The sequence below is a fragment of the Perognathus longimembris genome, chromosome 7, assembly GCF_023159225.1.
Source record: "Perognathus longimembris pacificus isolate PPM17 chromosome 7, ASM2315922v1, whole genome shotgun sequence".
Classification (NCBI taxonomy): domain Eukaryota; kingdom Metazoa; phylum Chordata; class Mammalia; order Rodentia; family Heteromyidae; genus Perognathus; species Perognathus longimembris.
In genome coordinates this window covers 71164810-71192186 of record NC_063167.1, presented here as the reverse complement: position 1 = coordinate 71192186, position 27377 = coordinate 71164810, and the positions used below count along the sequence as shown (strand labels likewise).

The 27377-nt window shown below is 41.9% G+C and overlaps 1 protein-coding gene across 1 annotated transcript in view; it reads right to left on the bottom strand.

Annotated features, from left to right (window-relative positions):
* The window catches only part of Man1a2 (mannosidase alpha class 1A member 2), a 76122-nt gene extending 52254 nt beyond the window's left edge, over positions 1 to 23868 (bottom strand). The window contains exons 1-4 of the mRNA XM_048351860.1: positions 23347 to 23868; positions 13700 to 13955; positions 10253 to 10349; positions 2151 to 2269 (exon numbers count right to left, since the gene is read on the bottom strand). Of these exons, the coding sequence (XP_048207817.1) occupies positions 2151 to 2269; positions 10253 to 10349; positions 13700 to 13955; positions 23347 to 23648 (774 nt within the window). The 5' untranslated portion in view covers positions 23649 to 23868. The remainder of the gene's footprint in view (positions 1 to 2150; positions 2270 to 10252; positions 10350 to 13699; positions 13956 to 23346) is intronic.
* Between the last annotated feature and the right edge of the window lie 3509 nt (positions 23869 to 27377).

Below are 27377 nucleotides of genomic sequence, written 5' to 3'. Positions count from 1 at the left end.
GCCTCATCTCCCATCTACTTCTTCCTCCTCTTCTCCACCAGAAGGTAGCTAGGACGCCTGCCTGTGAGGAGCCACTGTGTGTCATGAGGTCAGCTCAAGCGGACAGAGCTGCTCCTGATCATTAAGGAGTCGGGCAAAGCAGCCTCAATCATCATGTACTTTGCCAAGATGACTGGGAAATTAAACTGTATCTTGTTTCAGTTATTGGACACAACCAAACTTAAATCTAAGTGGTAATATGAATTACTCTAATTAAGAAATATCAACAAATACACTTGGCACTAAAATGCTCAGCTAACATGAATAAGGTAAACTGTTTGGTCTTCTCAGCACTAGGAAAATCATGAGTAAAGAAGTAATCACGGATGAGGATCTGGGGATATGGCCTAGTGGCAAGAGTGCTTGCCTCGTATACATGAGGCCCTGGGTTCGATTCCCCAGCACCACATATACAGAAAACGGCCAGAAGTGGCGCTGCGGCTCAAGTGGCAGAGGAGCCTTGAGCAAAAAGAAGCCAGGAACAGTGCTCGGGCCCTGGGTCCAAGGCCCAGGACTGGCCACAAAAAAAAAAAAAAGAAGAAGAAGAAGTAGTAGTAGTAGTAATCACGGATTTAAATAAGTTTGAAAGCTGAATCACTTCAAAAAGAGCAGCACAGAGAGAAACAGAGAATGCTGCCCTGGAGATGCAGGAGGAAGCAAAGTATCATGGGAGACAAGGCATCAGAATCCTAACTGTTCAGCCTTCGGTCTCTAACCCTCACAATAGCACAGCGGGACAACAAGGCTGATAGTTTCTCAAAGCACAGGCTTTGCAGCTCCACAAGCCTTGCAGGCTCCAAAGCTAAGCCACACCCATACACCAAGGCGCTAGAACACTAGGAAGAGGCCTCTTAATGAAGGCCGTGAAAAATCATTAAATCTTGCTTTAATGGTTTATTATTTATGCTTATTTTTCATAAAGCACCTTATAGGTTTATGTTACATCTTATCCGCCACTTTTCTTCCCCCAATTATTGCCCTAACACATTTAAGACACTGCCTAAATGATAAGGGCCAGAAATGTAAGAGGAAGACAGCAAGAAAAGTAGGTAGAAATAACATAGTATAAATGATAATCCCAAAAGAAGGAAGAATTTCTTGCAACAGCCACTACATATGTTTATGTTTTTCTTTTTTTTTTTTTTTTTTTGCCAGTCCTGGGGCTTTAACTCTAGACCTGGGCACTGTCCCTGAGTCATTTTGCTTAAGGCTAATACTCTGCCACTTGAGCCAGAGAGGGACTTCCCGTACCTATTTTTTTTTTTAAAAACGGTGATTTGTTTGTTTGTTGGTTTTTTTTTTTTGGTGTTTTTTTTTTGCCAGTCCTGGGGCTTGGACTCAGGGCCTGAGCACTGTCCCTGGCTTCTTCTTGCTCAAGGCTAGCACTCTGCCACTTGAGCCACAGCGCCACTTCTGGCCATTTTCTGTATATGTGGTGCTGGGGAATCGAACCTAGAGACTCATGTATATGAGGCAAGCACTCTTGCCACTAGGCCATATCCCCAGCCTAAAACGGTGATTTGTATCTTGGCCATTGAGACGATAAAAAATATCATCAATGAATCCACAGTCCTGCAGGTCCCATGCCAGCAGACCCAGTGCCCACTTCTGAACCATTTTCAGGCTCACACACAGCACTTTCTCAAGGGTACCAGGGGCCTAGCCATGCCCTGAGAGTGATTTTACAAGGGCATTGATTATGCTAATCAGGACAGAGCTCTCATTACCCAGTCACCTCACAAAGACCATACTTCCTGATATTATCACATGAGTAATTAAGAATCAATTCATCCATTTGGGAGGAGACAAACATTCAGATCATAGCATAAAGACAAGATGTCTTCTTTTTTTGCTGGTACTAGGGCTTGAACTCAGGGTATGGTTGCTATCCCTTAGCTTTTCCACTCAAGCTAGAGCTTTACTTGAGCCACACCTCCATTTGCAGCTTTTTGTTTAGCTGAAGAGTCTCTCAGACATTCCTGTCTGGGCTAGCTTTGAACCACGATCCTCAGATCTCAGCCTCCTGAGTAGCTAAGATTACAGGTAAAAGCCAACATGCCCAGCAGTGTCTTTTTTAACAGGCAATGATTAACAATCAATGGTATACGCACCACACTGAAATCAAGGTTGTCTTCAATCCATCTTTGTCCATCTACGAATTCATCATGAAGTCCCATGATATAAAGGGTATCCAAAGCATCTACTATGGTAGCACCCATCTGTGAACTTCCTATATTAGGGGAAAAAAATAGCTATCATTAAAAACATCACCTTTATATAAGGTCTATTTTATTTTTATATATATGCATATATATAAAAGAATGTAAGGACTAAAAAGGAGAATACCCAATAGCATTTACTTTTTCCCTAGAACATAAGGAGTCTAATATATTTTGTTAAAGATGGCACATTGATAACTAAAAGAAAAATTCAAAGTGTAATTCTCCCTAATTTTCTGCATGGTCAGAATATAAAACACCTATTTACTTAACTGAACTGAATTTAATTGAATTGAACTTGAGGCTGTGAGGGCAGTCGCCAGTTCTGCAAGGAAAAAAGCACACAAGTAAATTACACTAAGAAAAGAAACCATAAAATATGAGTAGAGAGAGTCAAAATAACAAAATATACCCACTGATCTTCAAAGAAATATTCCAGAGAAAAAGGGAGGGAGGTGGGAGGGTCAGAGGTGTTAACTCTACAAAGCCAGCCTGATACCAAAATTAGAAATTGAAACACTGAAAACACAAGGGAAACAGGACAAGCTTACTACTCCTTCTTTTCTTCTTCCATTCTCCTTCCTATTTGGTAAAAACGGTTTGCTTCTGAGGACTTAACCTATACACATCCATTTTTTCCATGACTGTCCTTAACTTATATGCCATTTTTCTTATTCATATATTCCTAATAATTTCTTCAGACTATTAGGAAAGCTATTTTCCCACTAAGAAGGCCAGCACTCCAAACCACCCTGGTAAAACTCCTTGGCCTTCTCCCTCCCAGCTCTGTGTACTGGTATTGTCTACTGGTAAAGTATTATATACATAACTGGGCACTGACGGATCACACCCATAATCTTAGCTACTGAGGAAGCTGAGATCTGAGGATCGCAGTTCAAAGCCAGTCCGAACAGGAAAGTCCATGAGACTCTTTATCTCCAATTAACTACCAGAAAACTAGAAGTGGCACTGTGGGTCAATGTGGTAGAGCACTAGCCTTGAACAAAAGAGCTCAGGGACAGTGCCCAGGCCTTGAGTTCAAGCCCCACTACCAAGAAATAAATAAATACACACACACACACACACACACACACACACACACACACACACACACACCCTTATGCTTTTCTTGTTCCTCAGCATTTTATTAAGATCAAATCTTTTATTTTTCAAGAATTTAATCATCCATCTATTCCTATCTCTAGTACAATGTCTTAAATTCATTTGGGGGAGAGGAAATGGGGTTTGAACTCAGGGCCTGGTAATTCTGCAGCAGGCTCTCTACCACTTGCACCACTCTGCCAGTCCCCTTTTGCATTTGGTTATTTTCAAGATAGGATCATACTGTATGCCCAAGCTGGCCTGGAATGAGGTCCAGTTTGTGCTTCCCTGTGTGGCTGGGTTGAGAGTAATGTGCTGCTACACCCAGCTACTGTGCTTGGGGGGGATAAGCACAAGACACCACACCCAGCCACTGACTAAGGTGAGGAACTGAGAACCTTTATGTCTGAGCTGGCCTGGAATGCTGATTCCCCCAATCTCCACTTCCACGTAGCTACTTATTTATTCAGTCGCACAGGTGCATTTTCCTATAAGCTGTTAACTATTCAGACATTACACAGGCCTGACACAGTAGAAGTCTTGGTATGAGTCTTGGTTAGCTATCAGACAGATCTATGCCATGAGCTCCATGAGCTCAGAGCTCAGGAAAGATAAAGGCTCAAGTATCATTATGATTTTTAAATTGATAAATCAAGATTGCAACTGGGGAAAAAAAAAGAAAAACCTAAAATTATTCTTGGGAGTTACAGAGGAAGCAAAATATGCCAATGCAGAACAGTATGTAAGACATGAACAAAGAATTGCCATGGGAATCAATGAAAAAGTTCTCAGAAAACCTCCTAAGTTTCATATTTTATACTATTTCACAGAAACAAATGAAAATAACTAAATTCAACATTTTGTTAAGGAAGTAAGAATAAGGAAGATAAACTTCAGCCACAAAGTAGAACTAGAAAAAAATCTAAAGGCAGAATTAATAAACTAGAAAATTATCAAAATGGTAAATTCAAAAGATGAATTTATGAGAACAGCTATACAGCAATTCTGCTAGCTTAATTTTTCAAAAGTAGTGAAGAAAATACAAAACAAAGAAAAATTCAACAAGAAATAAAGATACTGAAACTATAAAAAGCCTATTTTATTTTCACAATTTCTAAAATGAGTAGAATTAGAATCTTTCTAGAAAAAAATATATTATCTTGACTTATAAAAGAAAATGGAAATCTAAATAAATGAACTGAGAAACACAGAAGAAACTGAGAAGTTTTCCAGGAGCTAAATACCACATTCACCAGGAACTGATGGCTAAGGCCTGTAATCCCAGCTACTCAGAAGACTTAGATCTGAGGATTGTGGTTCAAAGCCAGTCTGGGCAAGAAAGTCTATGAGACACCTATCTCCAATTAATCACAAAAAAGCCAGAAGTGGACCTGTGGCTCAAGTGGTAAAACACTAGTCTTGAGCACAGAATCTCAGGGACAGTGCCCAGGCCCTGAGGTCAAGCCTCAAATTTGGCACACACACACACAAAAATAAAACTTCTATATTCTGAAATGAATACACACATACACATACATACACACACACACATACATAAGAGAAGACATATTTCTACTACATAAATTCTCTCTATATATTCTATTCTAATATATCCATACCTGTATAGATATATTAAAATATATTAATAAATTCTACCTTAATTTTAAGGCTGGTAAGTCCTGTTCTATATAAACTTTTACAAAATATAGGAAACAAGAAATTAAAATTCAATTTATAATTTTTGTGTATCACTGATAAAAAAACACCCTAGTAGTAAAAGATTACTTACTGTCTGGTCTTACCGAGAATCACAGTAACAGCTGGGTGAATTCCTGGGCTAGGTAAGTTTGTTCTACAAGCAACTAAAAGGCTGTTTTCCAGGTCATACCATTGACACTTTACACCCCAGCAGCAATGTGCAGAACTCTTGTTGTACCATTCTATATTGGGGAGTCATATTTTACATATTTTAATGGACAGTGATATTGAACTATGGTACAAATTTAAATTTTCCTGGTTAATTATGTTCTTACTAGTCTATTCACCCTTTCTTTGGTAGAGAATTCTTTATTTTATTAATGTCTTTAATTTTCACTACATGTATCTTTTTTTTTTCTTAGTTGGTGTTTTTGTGTTCTAAAAAAAAAAAAAAAATTCCCTGCATAACCTTGAAGGTTATGTAAGACTTCTCAAATGTTTTCTATTGCAGGTTTTATACTTTTAGTTCTGTGTTTAGAAATGTGAACCATTTCCAGTAAACTCTTGTAATACAGTGTTGAAGAGAGAGTCAGATTTCATTATTTTTGCAAACGAATATTCAGTTGAATAGCACCTTTTCTTAGAGACTCTCCTTTGTCCACTGGATTGTTTCAACATCTTTGTTGAAAACCAGTTAAACCTACACATATACTCCTACTTGTATTGTTTGTCACTAAGCTTGAGGTCCATCCTTTCTGCATTTTCATAGTAGTTTTACCTTATCAACTCTAGCAAAGCCTCCCATCATTGGGATTGCTTTAAATATAAATATTAGAGAATACTGATTGCTCAACAATATTTAGTATTCTAATTCAAAATCTCCACATGAAATCTCTCTCCATTTATTTAAATCCTTTTAAAACTTTCTTGGTAACAGTGAATGACTTTCAGTGTATATTCTGCACATACTTCTGTTAAATTTGTTTACAAACAGCTCATATACTTGATACTATTACAAGTGTCACTTCCAAGTGTATTGGCAACTATTTATTACTAGTATATAAAGTTAACATTGACTTGGTTAATTTTTACCTTACAACCTCACAAAACCTATTTTCGGCTTTGTTTGCTCTGGTTTGTCTGGTCGGTTCCTTGGGAATGGTTTCATGGGCAGTCATGGTGACTCCTTCTCCTCTTCACTGCCAGGCTGTGTTCCTCCTTCCTGCGTTAGGGCACTGGCCAGGCACTCCAGTGCAACCACAGACCCACCCGATAGCCCAGAGGAGCTCAGAATCTCAGGGGAAAGTGTCTAACTTTTCTAGCCTTGGGGATTCCAGGCTATGTTGATTGGTTGTTATTATTGATATCCTCTTTATCAAGTTGAAGAAACTTCTTTCTAGTCTACTGTGTTGAGAGGTTTCAGTATTGCTGGACACTGAATGTCATTAAATATTTTTCCAGTACCTACTTAAATCATCAACTCATTCTCTTTTGCCCTTAATATCTTCAATCATACTGACCAATATCCAGCCATGCATGCCAAAGGCACGTGGCTCTGATTATTTACTCTTTTACATACTGATTCATTAAATTTACTATAATTTGGCTATATCTATGTTCATTAGTGATATTTGTCTATAAGTTACTTTTCCTTATACTATCTTGGTCTGGTTTTGGTCTGAGACCTTTGATGATCCTATCAAGAAGATATAATTTATAACAAACATATCTAAAAACACATGAAGCAAAAGCTAACAGAACTGAAAACAGTAGAACACAAATCCAAAATGAGATGGCTCACAGACTAATTATATAGAGCATTTAAGGAAAAGTGAATCTAAGCATCCCCTTTCTAGAATGATGAAGAGCAGAGAACATTTTCCACCTCATTTTTATGAGTCCAGCATTACAAAGATATCAAAACAATACAAATAACAATACCTATCAACAAAACCGTAGTAAACCAAACTCCAGTTAAGTACAAATAATGAACAGAATTTACATATACATATGTACATACTACATATGGGAAATAAAAAGAACATGAAATGTCACAGTCAAATACTCCATTCCAAACCAAATTCCTTCTAGATGCAAAAAGGCCTGTTTCTAACAAAACTCTTTGGATTTTCCAGACTATTTAAAGAAGAACTCATTCTGGCCAGGCCTGAGGAGCATGCCTGCTATAAACCAGCACTTGAGGATCAGAGGCAGGAAGATGGAGAAGTCAAGGCCAGTCCAGGCTACACAGTAGTACCCTGTTTTCAAAACACAAAAGATACATATGCTAAACAGTAGCAGGACCAGTATTTGATACACACATATTAGATGTTCTATGAAAATACAGCTGGCAAAAAGTAGAAAATTAACATCCACTTCTTATTTTCAGTAGATGCTTATATTCAAATCCTTTAAAAGCAGGCTCATAGTTTACCACATAGCTTAATAGAAAGGGGTTACCTTGAGGAAAACATCTAATTTTAACTAACCATTAAATATTTCTATTATGGGCTGGGAATGTGGCTTAGAGGTAAAGTGCTTGCTTAGCATGCATGAAGCCGTGAGTTCGATTCCTCAGCACCACATAAATAGAAAAAGCTGGAAGTAGCACTGTGGCTCAAGTGGTAGAGTGCTAGCCTTAAGCAAAAGAAGCTCAGGGGCAGCACCCAGGTCCTCAAGCCCCAGGACTGGCCAAAATATATATATATATATATTTTAGTGTATTAATGTCTCATTTTGTAATATCTACAAAGCAATGGGAACTTTTTAATCTGCAACCTCTGAAGAGGAAATGAAATACACTTCCATTTCATTACATGATAGCTAGGAGATCCTTGGTAGTCAGTGATTTCTTGTCAAAAAGAAATTTTCTTCTTCTACCACACTATCTCTCATGCTTAGGAGAAATTACTTTTTAAGGCATATTATTTGTTCATAAAACAGAAGTAAGAACCAGCAAACTTTAAGAGAAATCATAGCACTAGAAAAATTGTTCTATAATATCACATTAATGGTGATGGTGTACTAATTACTAATAAAGAAAACTGTGCCGCCCATGATAAATATATGTGCCTCCCCACTAAAACATTCCTACCTCGCCTGCCATTCCTGAAAAGATCTCTACCACAGCGATAAGCATGGAATATGGGGAAGCAGTGAGGACCACACAGACTACTGTGGCAAGTCTCAGGACTTCACCGCGTGTTTGGTAAGATGGGTTCATCAGTGAAACTGGTAGTTTTAAAAAGTGGACTGAGGTCTGCAGAGGGAACAAGAACAAACTCATGATAAATACAACTCCTGCTCAACCTCCACTCAAACACACATTTCAGTTTTCCTTCATTTTAGAAGGAAAATTTTTAATTTCTCCTTAGGAATCATGAATGCACACACAACATAACCTACTCAATTTACCAACCAAATCACCTGTTTCTTTTTTAAATGTATATAACACTGGGGGAATTTCCCATCCTTTCCTTCCTCCTCCATAATCTATCACAAATGGCATTATCTTGGAGAAAAAGCTAAAAGTGGGTACCTACTTTTTCTGATATCAAAAGCAAAAAAAGCAGGAGAAAACTAAAGCTTTAAAAATACTCAAGTAAATTACTAAATCAGCTATCTATAAGTAGAAAAATCTACATAGAGCAGCAGATTGGGTCAAAAAACAAAATCCAACCAATTGTTTCTATATACAAGGAGCTCAAGAAATTAACTCCACCCAAAGCTAAGAAGCCAACCACAAAATAGGCAAAGAAGCTAAAGAGAGGTCTCAGAAGAGGTGAGAACAGCAAAGAAACACATGGGGAAATGCTCATTGTCCCTAGCCACAAAGGAAATGCAAATCAAAACAATTCTGACGGAGAGACAGTAGAGACCAAGTCTGTGAATACTGTATATGTTCTTGATACATTGTATATATGTCTACCTGACCTAGAGAAGGGATAGAAAAACAGGACGTAAGATATCACAAGAAATGTACACACTGCCCTACTATGTAACTGTACCCTTTTTGTACAACACCTTGTAAAAAAATTTGTGTTCAATTAATAAACAAATAAAAAAATAAAAATTAAAAAAAAAAAACAATTCTGAGATTTCACCAACCCCAGTTAGTGGCCAACATTGTGAATTCCAATTAACAAACGTCCGTGCAGAGGTGGGGAAAAAGTTGTCAGTGGGAAAGTAAACTAGCACAATCACTGGAGGTTCCTCAAAAAACAAAAAAAGAAACTAAACATAGATCTTCCCTACAACCCAGGCATATCACTCCTGGCATCTACCCAGAACATCATGAGCCAAGATACTATGAGGACACTTGCACATCCATGTTCATTGCGGCACTATTCACAATAGCCAAGTTGTGGAACTCAGAGGTCCTACAATAGAAGATCCAAAAATGTGGTATCTATGCACAATGGAATTTTACAAAGCCATCAGGAAGAATAATATTATGTCATTTGCTGGGAAACGGATGGACCTAGAACAAATCACGTTAAGTAAGATAAGCCAAACTCAGAGAGACCAATGGCACATGTTTTCACTCCTATGTGGGACCTAAATTTAAAATACACCAAGACATGATAAATTATGCAGGACTCTAGGTATTCACACATAGTGAGACCAAAGGAGGATATTCTTAGAGAGGAACACAAAAGCACAATGCCTATGAGCATCTCATCATATAAAATATTTATCAAAATGAACTAGGAAATGGAAATAAGATGTTTTATTCTTTGTTTCTGCTTTTCTTTTCTTTTTGTCTTGTTAATTTTTGTCTTCAGATGAGGAAGGGGGGGGACACAGAAATGGACAGGCAAGGGGCAAACAATTGCAGCAGTGTAACCTACTAGATACTACATTGAAAATGAATTATGCAACCCATGGGTGGCAGAGGGAAAAACTGGGAGAGAGACTAGGGGAAAGGACATTGTCCAAAAAGAAATACACTCTTTACCTGACTTATGTAACTGTAACCCCTCTGTACCTCACCTTTATAATAAAAATTAAAAGCTAAAAAAAAGAAAAATCTACTACAGGCAACCCAAAGCAACTAGAAATCTTTAAACACTTGCACAAAAACGTAATGCATTCAAATTACAGTGGCATAGATGTAACAACAACAAAAAAAAGGTCTTCTTTTAAAAGATGGGAGTCAGAAAAACAGAATCAGTCATCAGACAGTGAAACCTTACCAAATATGTTGGTGGAATGGCCCTTCCGTGCAATAGGCCGGAGCTCATTGTGTCCCCATCCATATGTCCTGTAATTATCCCAAGCATGTTTCATCATCTGAGAAGAGAAAAAACAGAGTCCATCATTTCAGTGATTCAGACTATATTTTATGTTTTATGTAATTTAGGGTTTAGTTACTATATCCTTTCCCATTCTTCTAGGCCTTTTATATTATTAGCATATTGTTCAATTAACACTTACATCAGTGTGAAAATCTCAGTCCACACAACAGGAACAAATTAAGTGTAACTGGCAAGTTATTTCCAGGGGTGGGGGAACAAGTTATTGATTTCTTCTTCTTTTAACTGTCAGTCCTGTTGGGAACAGCTCCCTTCCTTCATTGTGATGACAGAGCTGATTCTTCCTTCTACCCTCAATTAATTCAGTCTTGTTCCAATAGCCCTTACCCTTCAGCTACAGATCAGAAAACTTTAACTCTGTTGGAGGCACAAAAGCAGTACATTTGTTACCAAATGGTCATGGCTGTGTTCCAACTGAACTTACTTATTTTTATTTGGGTATTGGGGAAGTGCTGGGATTTGAACTCAGAGCCTTACATTCACTCAGCTTGCCTGTTCAGTGAATGCTCAATCACTTGAGCCAATACCCTCAGCCACACTTTTAAAAAAAAGGTAGCTGTAAGCATTTAGCCCACAAATTGTTGTCAATCACTACCCCAGAAAAAGCTACTGGGAATAGGTGATTCAAGTAGAGACAACAAAATCCTTTCGGACACACTAATATGGACGCTGGGATAAAAGCGGACTCTCATTTTATGTTCTCAAGATTTATGTAATAGGTAAGGATATAATACAAGAGTTGACAGTAGTTAATTCTTTCTTAACATGGAAAAACTTAACAGAAAGAGACAGACAAATACATATTACTGACAATTACATCTACAAACTCAGATTCAGTCAAGCCTGAAGCTCTAGTTTAGAGCCATTAAGCAAATGTATACTTTAGTGTCAGTTATTTTGAACTGAGTTTCTTATAACCCAAGGAGTTCTGAAAGATACAGCAGGGGAGTGTTTAATTATATATCAACTGAATATTATATAATAGCAGAATGTGGTGTAACAAACATCAATTCATTTTACAGCATACTATTCATTAAAACATTTCCCAATGGGTTTTTTTTAAGTCAGCATTAATCAAATACCAAAATCAGGCAAAAAAAAAAAAAATTACAAGAAAACTCCAGGCCAATATATTCCAAGAACACAAACTTCCTTTAAAATTGTTTTTTAAATTACCTATATGGAAAGACCAAGAGCAATTCAACCTGGAATATAAGACTAGTCCAACATTTACAGACCGATCAATATAACTCACCAGGTTAACATGATAAAAAGGGAAAATCACATAATTAGACAAAAGTATGGACAAAGAATTTGAAAACTACTCATGATAAGAATATTCTTAGGGGCTGGGGATATGGCCTAGTGGCAAGAGTGCTTGCCTCCTATACATGAGGCCCTGGGTTCAATTCCCCAGCACCACATATACAGAAAACGGCCAGAAGTGGCGCTATGGCTAAAGTGGTATAGTGCTAGCCTTGAGCAAAAAGAAGCCAGGGACAGTGCTCAGGCCCTGAGTCCAGTCCCCAGGACTGGCCAAAAATAACAAAAAAACAAAGAATATTCTTAGTAAACTGAAACTTTTAGGAACAGCCTCAAGCTAAGCAGGAAGGGACTAAATCTTTTATTAACCTCTAATGTCAAGAACAATCAAGTTGGGTACTGGTGGCTCATGCCTGCAATCCTAGATACTCACGAGGTTGAGGTCTAAGGATCACAGTTCAAAGCCCAGCCCAAGCAGAAAAGACTCAGTGAGACTCTTATCTCCAATTAACCACTTAAAAACCAAAAGTAGAGCTGTGGCCCAAAGTGGTGGGGTGCTAGGCTTGAACAAAAGAGCCCAGGAATAGTGCCAAGACCCTAGACTCAAGCCCCACAATCAAACCCACCCCACCCCACCCCCAAAAAAAAGAAGAGTGAGAAAGAAAAGAACAATCAAGTACATCACTCTTATCTCACCATTTCATCCAAACACTGTACTGGAAGGCCAGTGTACTAAGACAAGAAAAAGAAATAGGAAGATGTACCTCTATTCACAGAGGACTGGAGTGAATAAAATAAAAACTTCAAATGACCTACAAAAAGCTACTAGAAATAGTAAATGACTTCAATGAAGTGACAGGATCCCTGCTCAGCCAACTTAAACCAGATGTATTTCTATAAGCTAAATGATGTGATACTTGCAGAACTCCCTTAGCCTGAGGGCTGCCTTGGGGTCCCCTGAAATGCACAGGGTTACTGTCTGTGGAGTAGGAAGCACTTCAAAAAATGAATAGGGAATATAAAATAGCTAATCAGGTATCTAGAAAAAAAATCCATCAATGCTTCCCAAACCACCCCAAAGGAAGTATATAAATAAATCTATCTGTATGTGTGCATAGTGTACAGAGTAGAGCTCTATTTTGAATCCACCAAGACCAAAAATTTATAACAATTCATAAGAATTAAAACATCTGCTAATCTTTCTATACGCAGCAATGGAAAATGTACAAATAGACATTTGACTGTTGGGGTTAAATTTAGTATTTTATGATAATAAGACTTTTAAAATATTGTTAATGTTATTACACTCCTGACAAAATCTTTTTCTTTAGGGAAAGTACAACTACAAACACTACCAAGAATTATCAGGAGTTCTAGTTAAGAACGTTTAACTCAGTCACTAGACTTTCTACCCATTTTTGCCTTAACTCTTGGCAATGCTAACTCTTTGGAACATGTTTATGAAAAGATCTACTTAATATCTAGTAGAGTCCCTTGTCACCAAATATTTAAATTTCTTATTTAATGATAAATTATAAATGAACTCTACATTATTTATATAATAAAATCTGCATTGCAAAAGATCTCTAGCAGTATGAATGATGTCACCATCAAAATAATCTCACATCAAGTTTTTGTCTAGTAACTGTGATCAATATTAAGAAAGAGACAGAGCTCTAGCCTTTTCTGCCAACCTGAAACCAGAACTACAAGTATAACCCAAGAACAAATAAGATGAAAATATGACAGCATAGCTGGAAGCCAGTGACTCATGCTTACAATTCTAACTATTCAGGAAGCTGAGGAACACAATTTAAAGCCAGCCCAAGCAGAACAGTCCATAAGCTCCATCTCCAAAATAACCAACTAAAAGCCAGGCATAGCTCAAATGGCTGAGTGCCAGCCAAGCAAGCAAGAACAAGTAAGACTGAGTTGGAAGCTAGGTATCAGCCAAAAAAATAAAGATATATATAGATATATACAGTACATAGATAAGTAGAAATATATTTTTATACAGTCCAACACACATCTGCAACACTACCATATCACAAATCTATTTACTACCTCTTTGATTTTTTCCCTTTTTTTTCTTATGTCAGTATCTTCTGGGTCTCCACCATTGATTCCCACGAGGTTTGGAACAGGAACTGGCGGCAGTGGCTTATTCTCTTTTGTCTTCAGTTCCTGGAGTACCTTATTTTTCTCTGTCTGAATTTCTGCATGGATTTCCTCTCTTGACTTTCTTAATTTCTCTTTTGCTTCTTCCAGGGCCTTTTCGTGATCAGCTCGAATTTTATTTCTCAGACGTTCTTCTTCTTCCCTGTTAGAAATAAAGAGAGAAAAAAAAAGAGATTGGTAGAAGCAGACCTTCCTAAGAACATCAACCTTCGACCTTCCTTTAAACTCAAACTCCCCCCAACTAGCAGTTGTTTCCTGACTTGGCCATTAGAAGGTAATTGCTAGCCTGGTGCCAGTGGCTCACACCTGTAATCCTAGCTACTCAGGAAGCTGAGATCTGTTTGAAGCCAGCCAGAGTAGTAAAGTCCGTGAGACTCTTATATCCAATAAGCTACCAAAAAAAGCCAGAAGTACAGCAGTCAGGGACAGGAACCAGGCCCTGAGTTTAAACCCCAAGAATGGCACCAAAGCAAATCAACAACAACAACAAAAAGGTAATTAGTAGCAGTGTGAGACTTGCCCAAAGGAAAGGGTAAGTTAACTTGGGGTGAGAAAGAAAATGAAATCTCAATATTGAAGACAAAAACACTACATGATACAGAAAAGAGAAATGCCTAGAAACAAAGTCCAATTTCTGGACTAAATGAGAATAGAGAATATGTCAATCAATAACTTAAATACAGAAGGCTGAAGAGCCAGTGAAAAATTAGAGAGGAGAAAAAGTGAAATACAGAATTAAAAGAGAAGCCAAGTCTAAAAAAAAAAAAAAACAACTTAGAGCCAAAGAAAGAAGAAATGTTTTCATTTATAGAGTATGGAATATTTTGTTAAAATGTGTAAACAACCTAGATTTCACAGTGCAATGGCTCCCAGCTGATATGGGCATGACTACTACTTAAAACTTTCCAAAGCCCTAGATGACCAAGCTTGGCTCCAATTTAGTAGCCTCAGATAAAACCGATTATTCAGTGCTAGGCCACCATAGGAACCTTATCTTCAATGTCTACAAGCATCTCAGAGTTCAGCTTATTGGATTTTGAAATCTACATAGCTGTTACTGGTGGCATGTCTCTAATCCAAAAATCAATGCATAGAAGAGCTCAGAATTAAGGACAACCCAATGTTGAAGAACAAGGCAGAAGAAATAGATAGATGAGCCTGCCTCTAAAGATACCCTTATGAAAACAACATGCTTTTTTCCAACAGAAATATACACAAGAACCAGAACAGAAGAGAAAAAGCAACTTAGGAATACATGAAAAATGTCATATGATAGAAATGGCATTCCAAAGTCCATGCGAAAGTAATAAACACAGGGAAAACTGCTTGTCCCTATGGGAAAACATTAATTCAGTCCTTAATTCATCATACATACACAAAAAAAAAAAACAATGCCAAGTACTTTAAATCCCTACTTACAAAAAAAATTCAGTTACTTGAATTGAAAATAAAAAAGAGGAGGGTATACCTATAAAGTGACATGTTAAACGAATCCCTTTTGTACAACTACTTGAAGAAAACTATGGAAGGGAGAGAAAGAAGGGGGAAGGGAAGATTTAATTTACATTATAATTTAGAATTTTTGTTTGTTTGTTTTTTGCCAGTCCTGGGCCTTGAACTCAGGGCCTGAGCACTGTTCTTGGCTTCCTGTTTTGCTCAAGGCTAACACTCTGCCACTTGAGCCACAGCGCCACTTCTGACCATTTTCTATATATGTGGTGCTGAGGAATCGAACCTAGGGCTTCATGTATATGAGGCAAGCACTCTTGCCACTAGGCCATATTCCTAGCCCTATAATTTAGAATTGTAAAGACAGGAAGTATAAAAACAACGTATCCATAGTAAAAGAAATGTGGGACTGGGAATATGGTCTAGGTAGTGGCCAGAGTGCTTGCCTCATATACATGAAAGTCCTAGGTTCGATTCCTTAGCACCACATATATAGAAAAGGCCAGAAGTGGCTCTCTGGCTCAAGTGGTGGAGTGCTAGCCTTGAGCAAAAAGAAGCCAGGGACAGTGCTCAGGCCCTGAGTCCAAGCCCCAGGACAGGCAAAAAAACACACACACACACACACAAAGAAGGGGCTGGGAATATGGCCTAGTGGCAAGAGAGCTTGCCTCATATACATGAAGCCCTGGGTTCGATTCCCCAGCACCACATATATAGAAAACGGCCAGAAGTGGCACTGTGGATCAAGTGGCAGAGTGCTAGCCTTGAGCAAAAAGAAGCCAAGGACAGTGCTCAGGCCCTGAGTTCAAGCCCCAGGACTGGCAAAACACACACACACACACACACACACACACACACACACACACACACACACACACAAAACACACAAAGAAATGTGGAACACATGTAACTAACACAAGAATCCACCATACAGGGGCTGCGGATTTAGCCTAGTGGCAAGAGCGCTTGCCTCGTATACATGAAGCCCTGGGTTCGATTCCCCAGCACCACATATACAGAAAATGGCCAGAAGTGGCGCTGTGACTCAAGTGGCAGAGTGCTAGCCTTGAGCAAAAAGAACCCAGGGACAGTGCTCAGGCCCTGAGTTCAAGGCCCAGGACTGGCAAAAAAAAAAAAAAAAAGAATCCACCATACAATGAATAAGTTATCTGTGAGTTTATACAAAAAGAGCAAAGAGGGGCTGGGGATATAGCCTAGTGGCAAGAGTGCCTGCCTCGGATACACGAGGCCCTAGGTTCAATTCCCCAGCACCACATATACAGAAAACAGCCAGAAGCGGCGCTGTGGCTCAAGTGGCAGAGTGCTAGCCTTGAGCGGGAAGAAGCCAGGGACAGTGCTCAGGCCCTGAGTCCAAGGCCCAGGACTGGCCAAAAAAAAAGAGCAAAGAACACAAAAGAAGAAGTATCAGAATACACACTTGTACTCCTAGCTATTCAGGAGGCTGAGACCCGACAATCATGTGATAACCAGAAACACAGGAATTTGAGACCAGCCTGGGTAACATATCAAGTCTCCAGAAGCCCACCTCAAACAAAATCAAAAAGAAAAGAAAAATTAGAAGAAAAAAAAGTGAGCAAGCAACTCACTTTTGTATGTATGTATATAAATTCAACCCAAAATGTGTTGTTTTTTTAATTTTAACTTGCTGGGCACTGGAGGCACATGCCTATAATCCTAGTTACTCAGGAAACTAAGATCTGAGTATCTCAGTTCAAAGTCAGCCTAAGGAGGAAAGTCTTTGAGACTTTTATCTCCAACTAAGCACCAAAACGCAGGAGCGGAGCTGTGGCTCAAGTGGTAGAACCCCAGCCTTAAGCAAAAAGTCAAGTGAGAGTGCAAATGAGTTCAAGCCCTAGTACTGGCACCAAAAAAAAGGTCAGATATATTCAAATTAAAATTGTCATCATATTAAAATATAACAATCATAAAAGCACCCACCCTGGTTTATGAGAGGCAGTAGAGCACAAACTGATATGAAATAGACAGGTAGAATTATACCAGATCTCAATGTACCACGATGTTGGGCCCATTTTTTTTACATGCTAGGTCCTGGCTCCTGATCAACAACAGCATCAGAATAATCGTCCCTTATTTCCAATCCATATTCCTAAATGCACAAGATAGTGAGTGATAAAGCCATACTAGGAGAAACAAAATGGGAAAAGAAAACTCAATAGCTTATGTGAATTCTCAAAAAATGCAAATGATCTAAATGCTTATATAGGCATCACATAGGTGAAAGGTATCTCTAAGACGCCCAGGATCCAGCTTCAGAGATGCTTTGACAAAATAACGTATTAAGATTTGAATTTCAGTAGTCCCCAGTGTCAGAATTAATCTACTATAATATTCTCCCATAATCCTCAATACTTAACATAATGCTTGGAATAAATTCACTCACTGAATAAATAAATAGGACCTTTTTTATTTTTATTGCTATTACAAAGGTAACATACAGAGGGGTTACCATTTCATGTCAGGTAATGAGTACATTTCTTCTGGGACAATGTTACCCCTTCTTTTGTTCTCTCCGTTTTTCCTTCCCATCACCACCCAGAAGTTGTACAGTTCATTTTCAACATAGTTTCTAAGTACCACTGCTACATTTATTCACCCTCTGTCCCTCCATTTCTGTGCCCATGACCAATTTTTGTGTGTGTGTGTGCTATTCTCAGGCTGGTATACAAAATACTTGATATATTTTTACACTAGTAAGAAACAAGAAAATCTAAAAGTTATTTCATTCACTTTTAGTTTTAAATTCAATATATTTCATATATAATTATAAATAAATTTTATTTGCTTCTAACATGCTTAAACCCTTAGCTTTATGTGCCATAACACTAATCTCTATTTAGTAGAATACATTTTATCTTCATGGTATTTGTGCTGTATGAACTTAATTACCACACAGTTCTAAGTTCCTTATTTCACAAATTACTTAAATTTCATATGCATAAGTGGTAAGAAATGATCCTATCAATTCCCTCTTTCCATAAATAAGGACATTACAGAGGACAAAGAACTTAAATAGCCTATCTAAAGACACATCAACGGAGGTCAAAGCCAAAAGGAAAGGTCCTAGAGAACCTCCTTCTTAATGATGCACTCAAAGTTCTTTTAACTAAACCAAGATGCCTTCCCCTTGTGACATCCCCATACAAGTCACTGGAAAGAATGCCCTTGGAAGGAGATTTTTCTTTATGATAAATCCTAAAGCCCAATGTGAATAATAAATCTCTAGTACACTTCATTACAACATGTTCTAACACTGAAAAAGTTCCAGCAAAAATTCAGCGACAGTCAAAATAAACTTCTGACAGAATGTGCACAAGTAGAGAAAATTATTTTCTTGGCTGAGGAATAAAACCAGTCCAAACCATAAGTTTATGTATTTTTTAACCATCTTCAATGAACATACATTTGCCCAATTAAAAATTGTTCAACATGTAATGCTGATTTCTAGTATGAGCAACTTCTGTATGAGCAACTTTCCAATTTTAAGTATGATCTAATTTTATAGTATCTGTAATAATGAGATTAGTAATATCTCCTTTACACATTTGATAAGAAGATTAAAGAGGATTAAATAGGTGAAAACATATTTACATTCTCTATTGCTATCTTCTTTCTTCTGATGGATAAACTCATTGTGGGGTATACTGTATTTTAGACACATTTTCAGGAAAGTCTGTCTTAGAGAGGGCTAACATGAATGGTTGTGGTATTTATTTTTATTAAAGGCTGTCTATGTCTCACCAGCACCTGCCTCTGCAGCCTCTCTCTCACTTGTGGAGTGTCTCACCTTGCCATGAACATTTATTCAGCAGGACTATGCTTTTAATGAGGGCCAATTGTACTGCAGACATTGGAAATACAAAACTAAACGTAACTATATAGTCATTTGTCCTCAAGGAGTCTGTCCTATTGGGAGAGACAGAGAAGTAAGCAAATGTAAAAATCCTTTAACTGTGGCGTAGCAAATAAATACATAAAAAATGCATTGTTTTAAATTTAAAGACTACCTTGGGACTGGGGATATGGCCTAGTGGTAGAGTGCTTGACTCCCATATATGAAGCCCTGGGTTCGATTCCTCAGTACCACATATACAGAAAAAGCCAGAAGTGGCGCTGTGGCTCAAGTGGTAGAGTGCTAGCCTTCAGCAAAAAGAAGCCAGGGACAGTGCTCAGGCCCTGAGTTCAAGCCCCAGGACTGGCAAAAAGAAAAAAAAAAAGACTACCTAATGGGCAAGGCATCACACCTGCAATACTAGCTATTCAGGAAACTGAGCTCTGGGTCCCAGGTTCAAAGGTAGCCCAGGCAGACAAATCCAAGAGATTCTTAGCTCTTACCAGTAAAAAGCCAAAAGTAGATCTTTGGCTAAAGTGATAAGAGTACCAGCCGTGAATGAAAAAGGTAGGCAAGAGCATGAGGCCCTGAGTTCAAGCCCCAGTACCCCCCCCACACACACACACACCAACACACACATGCATGCAGACACAAAATGTTAGCTGTGCACTAGTGGCTAACACTTATAATCCTAGCTACTTAGGAAGATGGGCCAACAAACAGCTCACCTGATTCAGAGTCATGATTTGAGGTCAGCCAGGAAGGGGTGGGGGGTAGCCATAGTCCATAAGACTCCATCTCTAGAAAAACCATCAAAAAGCTCAGCTGGAGGCATGGCTCAAATGACAGAGCACCAAGCCAAGCAAGTATGAGGTCTTGAGTTCAAATCCCTACTACCAAAACAAGTATACAAAGTGTCATTCTGTGAGCAGTCCTCACATGTAGCCTCTTCCAGATTATTAGAATACTGGTCAAAGGGACAAAAAAAAAATATTTAAATGAAAAACAAAAAACTTCAGACTATCCAAAGGGCAGCTCTCAGGAAGCAAATATGAGCTTCTGGAAGGGCTCTTCACCAGCCTCTAACTGTATCCAGGTCTAACTCCTCCCAGGTCCCACTGCTCCAGATCTTGGGGACTCAGTGTTCTGACCCCCCATGATCAGCGATGGAGACCTCACACAGCCAGAGCAGTGCACAGCTTACCTTCTCCCTTTCCACAGTGTGTGGGTGGGGGGTGGGTCACAACCAGAGCTTGAACTCAGACCTCACAATCTTAATTGGCTTTTTCAATCAAGGCTGGTGCTCTATGACTTGAGCCATGGCTCCACTTCCTCTTGAGTAGCTAGGGTTCCAGGCATGAGCCACCTGCTGGGCTTTGGAAATTCTTACCTATTCAAATGGCTACATTCTAACAGCACCTGTCAGATGGGTCTTAAAAAAGAGGATCTTATAAGCAGGATAAACAACAGCATTCTGAATAGTGTGACACAGACAACAAGACTAAGTGACTTCCCATTCTGACAGCTGTACTCTGAATTTGGGGGTTGTGTTAAGGTGTACTACAGAATGAAAACAGTTGCAGAACAGAGTAAAATAGTCTAAGAGCTGTACAGACCAATTTGTTGCCCAATTATAGAGAAGAAAAGGGAATTCCAAAGACCAAAAACCAATACAGTCAAGGTGTCTTCACCAGTCTGTTGTTGGCAAATGTTAAATATGAACAGGTCCTACTACCTATTTCACAAGGGAAGTGGGAACAAATAACCATGAGCCCAAAGAGAAACGGAATATCCAACAGACTTGAGGATAAACTAACAAAACTGCCCCTACCCCCCAGAGGAGAAAGCCTTAAGAATAGGATAAAGATCACAGCATGCTCATCCACAACTTTGCACTTACTTAGAGGCTAAGACAGGAAAGTCACCAAGCTGGAGAACAGTCTGAGCTACAAAGACAGACTTTTGTCTCAAAACAACAACAAAAATAATAGGATAAAGCAAAGGCATAGAAGAGGAATTAAATGTGTAAAGACAGTGAGAACTCTGAAACTGTAATTTAAAATCTGCAATTTAAAATTAAAACTGTGAATTTAAAATCTCTACTCATACTAAAAAAGGAAAATGGAATATGCATACGTGTGTATATATATGTATATGTATGTAAGTTTACACCAATCATGACCTGAAGAACCTGGGAAACTCTCAGTAAGGCACATGAAATGTGAGCCAGCTAATTTCAAGCACAGTAGTCTAACATGTCTAGTGGCTACCAGGCTGGCCAATGCAGGCTCACAGATATATTGTGTTCAATGTCACATACCAGGTGCAGAACCAACATTCAACTTTAAGTCCTTCTTCCTTCAAGTCTGTATTTTTCCCCAGTTTCAGGAAACTATCAGAGGTAAACAGACCTTATCCCAAGTATTCAATTCAGACAGAATCCTGACCAGTGAAACTCCTGATTCACTCTATTTCCTTACCTGACACCTTGAGTGGCATAGAATGCGGAGCACTGGCTCCTTAAAAGGAGCAGCTGCTGGCAAATCCCAACTGTTACCATCTGAAAATACAAACTTAAAAGTGCTGCCCTAGCTTCATTTTTAATAGAAATCAGAAATCCAGAATTTTATGTGAAATCTTCCCCAATTGTTACTGCTAGCACAACCCACACTTTTGTAACTTTTTTTTCCTTTTTCATGCCTGTTCTGGAGCTTGAACTCAGGGCCTGGGTGCTGTCCCTAAGCTTTTTTGCTCAAGGCTAGCTAGCATTCTACCATTTGAGCCACAACTCTACTTCCAGTTTTTCGGTGTTTAATTGGAGATAAGAGTCTTGTGGAGTTTGCTTCCCATGCTGGCTTCAAACATCAATCCTAAGATCTTAGCTTTCTTTGGCAAGAGCTACCTGTGCCCAGCAAATTTCAGTTTCTTCTGTAAAGGGGCCCACACAGCTACTGTCCAAGTCATAGTGAATCTTAGATCTCCGCCTTCTGCCTTGACCACTTCTCCCCTCCCTCCATCACCACTTCACTTGGCTGTGGTTTATTCAGTGTTTCTGGGCCATAGGAAAGGCCTTACTTTCTAGTTGCACTGCCTTCTCATGCCAGGTGACTCCATCGCAACCTCTCCTTAAGGTCCAGTGGTCAAATACCAACAACCAAGTAACAAACTAGGCTGAGAAAAAGAAAGCACAGCTCTCATTACAGCAATTTATTTGTCCAACTTACACTTGCATTTGAACTGAAGCTTTTTCAAAATCCTCAAGCTTGATAAGAGTTAAAACTGAGTTCAAAAACATAATTATTTTTTACAGTCAAGAACTACTTTAAGACCTCTGGGTGTCATCAACGGAGGTCCGAGCTAGCTCGCAATAAACACCTCTTTGCTGTTTACATCGGTTAAAAAAAGAAAAAGAACTACTTTAAGAATGAGAGTAGATTTTTAAAAAGTCAAGCTATGTTTCAAACTCTTTTGAGTAACATACCAATCCCTCCAATGACCAAAATCCAATAGAAAAAGCCTTGACATCGTACACCTATTACATCAAAAGGATTTGGGCAAGTTTTAAGGGGAAAAAACACCCCAAAATTTAGTTTACAAGGCTGACAAAGTGAATGACTTAGGACTCGATAACACCTTTAACTCAAATGGTGCCATATGGTTGCCAGCTCATGTCCCGACAAATGGTGAGCTATTGTGCGGCCTTCGTCCAGGTTGGCCATCCCAACAGCCACAATCTGCCACCGGGATTTGAACTTCAGGCTGCTGGTGGAGGGCCCCCGGGTGGGCAAGTCCTAGTTTCAATGCATTGACTTCACATGGCGACAACATGCCCTCTCTAAATGCACACGCAGCATATGTCACTATCTGTCTAGGCTCAGTTTGCACAGCTCCACTGCCCAGTCCAAACCAGCCAGCTCTGAACATGTTTCTGCTACAGAAAGCCCAGGGGCTGGCCGAAGGTGGAGTGCTGAATGTGCCCCCCGCCGGTGGCTGGCCGAAGGTGGGGTGCTGGCCGTGTCCCCTGGCCTGGGGCTGGCCGAAGGTGGAGTACTGGCCGTCTCCCCGGCCTGGGGCTAGCCGAAGGTGAGGTGCTTGCTGGCCGTGCCCCGGCCTGGGGTACGGTCTACCGGCCAGAACCCTCACGTGCTGCAGCAGGGAGACGGACGGACGGACTGAGACACCACCTCCCCACCACCTCGCGAAATCCACCAACCTGTGTCTGTGCTCGTCTGGCCCGTGGATGAGGAAGACTCCGGGGTTCCGGGCCCCTTTGCCGGCCTCCACGTGAGGAATGAGCACGTCCTCCAGCCCCAGGTCAAAGCGTCGGTGTTTGGAAGAGTCTGGGAGGAAGAAGAATGCCCCAAAGCACAGGGTGACGAAGGCACTGAGGATGAGGAGGAGGATGAACTTCTCCGAGAGTCTCAGGGTGGCCCTGTGGTGCGGGAAGGAGGGTGGCCCCAGGGTCAGCGGCGGGATCCGTCGTCCGGACAGGGGCAGCAGGGCCGGGGTGGTCATCGTTCGGGCTTCGGGACGCTCACGGTCTCATCCTACTCCACCCACGTCTTCACGATCGCCGCGGCCGCAGCCGCGTCCTCTCCGGAGGGCTCCGCCGTCCGCGGGCGGCGCCGCCTCCGCGCTCTCCGGTTACAGCCGGAGACCCAGGCGGCCCCCCCGGCGCGGCCGCCTAGCCATCGGCTCCCGGCGCCTCCCCGGCGGCCGTCCAGTCCCCGCCGCGCCCTAGGCGCGGACCGGGCGAGCCAGGCTGCAGACAAGCCGCAAGGTGGCTGCTTCCATTCCGCACCCGGGCGGGAGATGCTCCGGCCGGCCTCCCGCCGCACGCCGCGCCGCGGCGGAGTCCGAGGCGGGCGGACGCGGCCCCGCGGCCTCCGCGGTGGCGGGGAAAAGGGGACCCCGGGTCTCCCGGCCTCCGCCACAGAGAGGTCGCTCAGCCCACCGCGCCGGGAAGCCGGGCGACGCGACGCCGGGGAAGCGGCAGCCGCGCAGGCGATCGGCCGCCCCGCGACGCTCGGCGGGGCCCGCAGCTCCGACGCTCGACGGCGGGAACGCAGAACGGCCGGGGCCCCAACGCCGCGGCCCGGGGAGCCGCCGGAGCCGCCGCTGCCGCGCGGGTGTCAGCGAGCGGAACTTCCTCCTGCGGCGGCCGCGGGGCGGGGCGGGCGGGCTGGCCGGGGCGGGCGGAGCGGCGTGCGCGAGGCGGGGCGTGCGCGGGGCGGGGCGAGGGAGAAGGGGCGGGGCACGCCCGGGGCGGGGAAATGAGGGGCGGGGCGGGAAGGGGGAAGGGCGGCGCGTGCGCGGGGCGGGGCGTGCGCGGGGTGGGGCGCTGGGGCTCAGCACCGCCCCGCTCGGCTCCTCCAGGACCTTCTCCACATCACCACCTCAGGTGTTCCCCCCGCGCCCTGACGGCGTGGAGGAAGCCGGGCCGCGGACCTTCTCGCCCCACCCTAGCGGGCGAGCAGAGGTCTTGGGCTGCGGCCTCCTCGGGCCGCGGGAGGCGGGGACGGCGCCGCGGGGCCCTCGCCTCAGAGGTGCGGCTGGGACAGCGCGGGCGAGGGGCGCGGACCGGCCTACCGCCCGGCCCAGCGAGTGCGCGGCCCCGCGGCTTCCGGAAGTGGCCACCGCGGTCGGGGGCGCGCGCGGAGGGCAGAGGGGGCCCGCGATGGCCGCCGCGAAGCCCTCAATTCCGTTCCCGTCCCCGTCCCCGAAAGGCCTCCCGGCCTGCGGGCGGGGTCGGCCCGCTTGCACTGGAAGGCCGCCTGCGCTGCGGCTCCGCCTGGTAGGCCGGCCACGTGCCTTACGGTGCTGTGCACCTGGGTCCTCTCCAGGAATCCCGGCGCCTCGCGCGACGGGAGGGACCTCCAGGGAAGCTTCTAGTACAGTCTCCTGCCATCCACCCCGTGGAGGAGGAGGCGCCAAAACCCGGGACCTGGCTCACCAGCCGGGTCTGAGCCCGGCCTGGGGGCTGCCCTGAGCTCTGAGGCTCAAGGCAGGCATTCCACTGCTTGAGCCACTGCACCACTTCTGGCATCGGGGTAATTTATTGGCGATGAGTCTCCGGCTGGGAATATGGCCTAGTGGTAGAGTGCTTGCCTTGCATGCATGAAGCCCTGGGTTCGATTACTCAGCACCACTTATATAGAAAAAGCCAGAAGTGGCGTTGTGGCTCAAGAGGTAGAGTGCTAACTTTGAGCAAAAAGAAGCCAGGGACAGTGCTCAGGCCCTGAGTTCAAGGCCCGGGACTGGCAAAAGAAAAAAAAGAAAAGTCTCCCACTTTGCTGCCCCAGCTGGCTTCAATCGATCCGCCATCCTCGGATCTCCCCCTCCCGAGCAGCTGGGATGACGGGTGTTATCCGAAGTGAACGACAATACTCCGGTGTCCGTCCTGTGGACTTTCCTTACTTTTACTTCGCATCCTGCTGGTGAGGGATGGCAGGGGAGGAACGGAGCTTTACAAACCCAGCACAGCAGCTCCCGGATCCGCGGCCTGATGCCGGAGTACCCACCTTCCTCCCACCACCAGCCAAGCCCTGTCCTTTACAGAGGATCACTCGCCACAGTGGCGCTCTTGCTGGAGGTGGAGAGCAGAAGACGTGAGAAACCCCTGTTTCTCAGTGTCTCTCATTAAACCTGCCAGCTGAGTCAAAAAGGAAAGCAAGATTTCTGTTTCTTACTGTGGAAATCATTTTTCCATGCGTTCAGGAGAAAAAAATGACTTATGAATTAAATAGCAAGTTATACAAATCTTGTTAAGTATTATCCAGGTTGACATCAAGTTATAAACCACAAGAAATAGCAGTGCAGATGAAGCTTGCTATGACCTTGTTGGTAAACAGGTCTCCTGGACAAGTCTTTTTCGGGTGAGGGTTACTGGGGCCTGAATTCAGAGCCTCTCCTTCTCCCTTAGCTTTTTCACTCAAGGTTGGCACTTGACCACTTGAGCCACAGCTCTACTCCAGCTGTTGGTTGATTAATTGGCGATGGAGCTGCACAGACTTTTCTGCCTGGGAGGGGGCTGCAAACCCTGATCCTCAGACCTCAGCCTCCTGAATAGCTAGCTAGGATTATGGGTGGGAGCCAGCAGCACCCGACTGATACAGGAGTCTTATGTGTGCCTTTTCCTTTCTCTTGCCCTTGCCTGATTGCAAAATTCACTTTTTTCTTCATGATAGTAAAAGCACCATTACTTAAATTAGGGGTTGTTGTCATTATATAAATGTAGTCTGACGAAGGTCATTGATTTTCTTGCTACACCCAGCAGTATCAGAACAATTTTACACACACAAACTTCTAGAAACATGGCAGACCTAAACAATATTGTTTCCTTAAGGTAGATCAAATTGCAAATTTATTCCTTAATTATGATTACAAGTATATTAAAATGTGCATATAAAGAAGTAGGAACGAAAATGTGAAGTTAAAAAAAAGACGTGTAATCTGTAACTACCAGAAAGATTAGAGCAACTAAACAACCTCAAGTCCTTGCGTCTAGCAAGAATTCAGACAAGACACAAATCCAAGTAAAGGTGATATAAAAAATTTACTATCAGAGAGGCATAGCAGAGGAAGAGCATGTGGGATAGACGTGTCACAGAGCTTGGCCTTGGGTTAAATAGAATTGGATGACTTTCTGGCTGGTGGCTCTCCTTTCTGCTTCCTATAAGGTTGTGATGTCCAAGATGTATTTACTGTCCTTATTTCTTCATTCTTTTATCCTCATTTTCATTCTTTTGTAGCCACCTGGCCCCATTTCATTGCCAGGCAGGTTTTCACTGATATGACAAACTTGCCGTGTGCAAACTACATATGCTCAATTTTCTGATTGCCTGCTTTTCTGTTAACGTATAGTGTCAGGATGTTGATATTCTACATGATTTCCCCCTCAGTGTTCTGTTTGTGTTACATTTATAGTTAAATAAATTAAAAATTTATAAGCTGATACTTAAGAAAGCCCAGGTCAGATTTCAGCTGAACTCATTCACAAAGGTGAAGATAAAGACTGCCCATCTGAGGGCGGCCAGCAGAACACAGAGTACGCGGGTGCATGATCCTCACAGGTGTGACAAATTTCAGCCTGGAGAGTCTAAAGAGGATATTTCATTTCTAAAGTGTAACAAGGCTTTGATCAAAGGTGTAGACAAGATTCCAATGTGGTGATTTTACATATCCAAATCTATTAATTGGGCAATTGGAATTGTTCAATTATTAACAAAACAAAATTGACTCCTA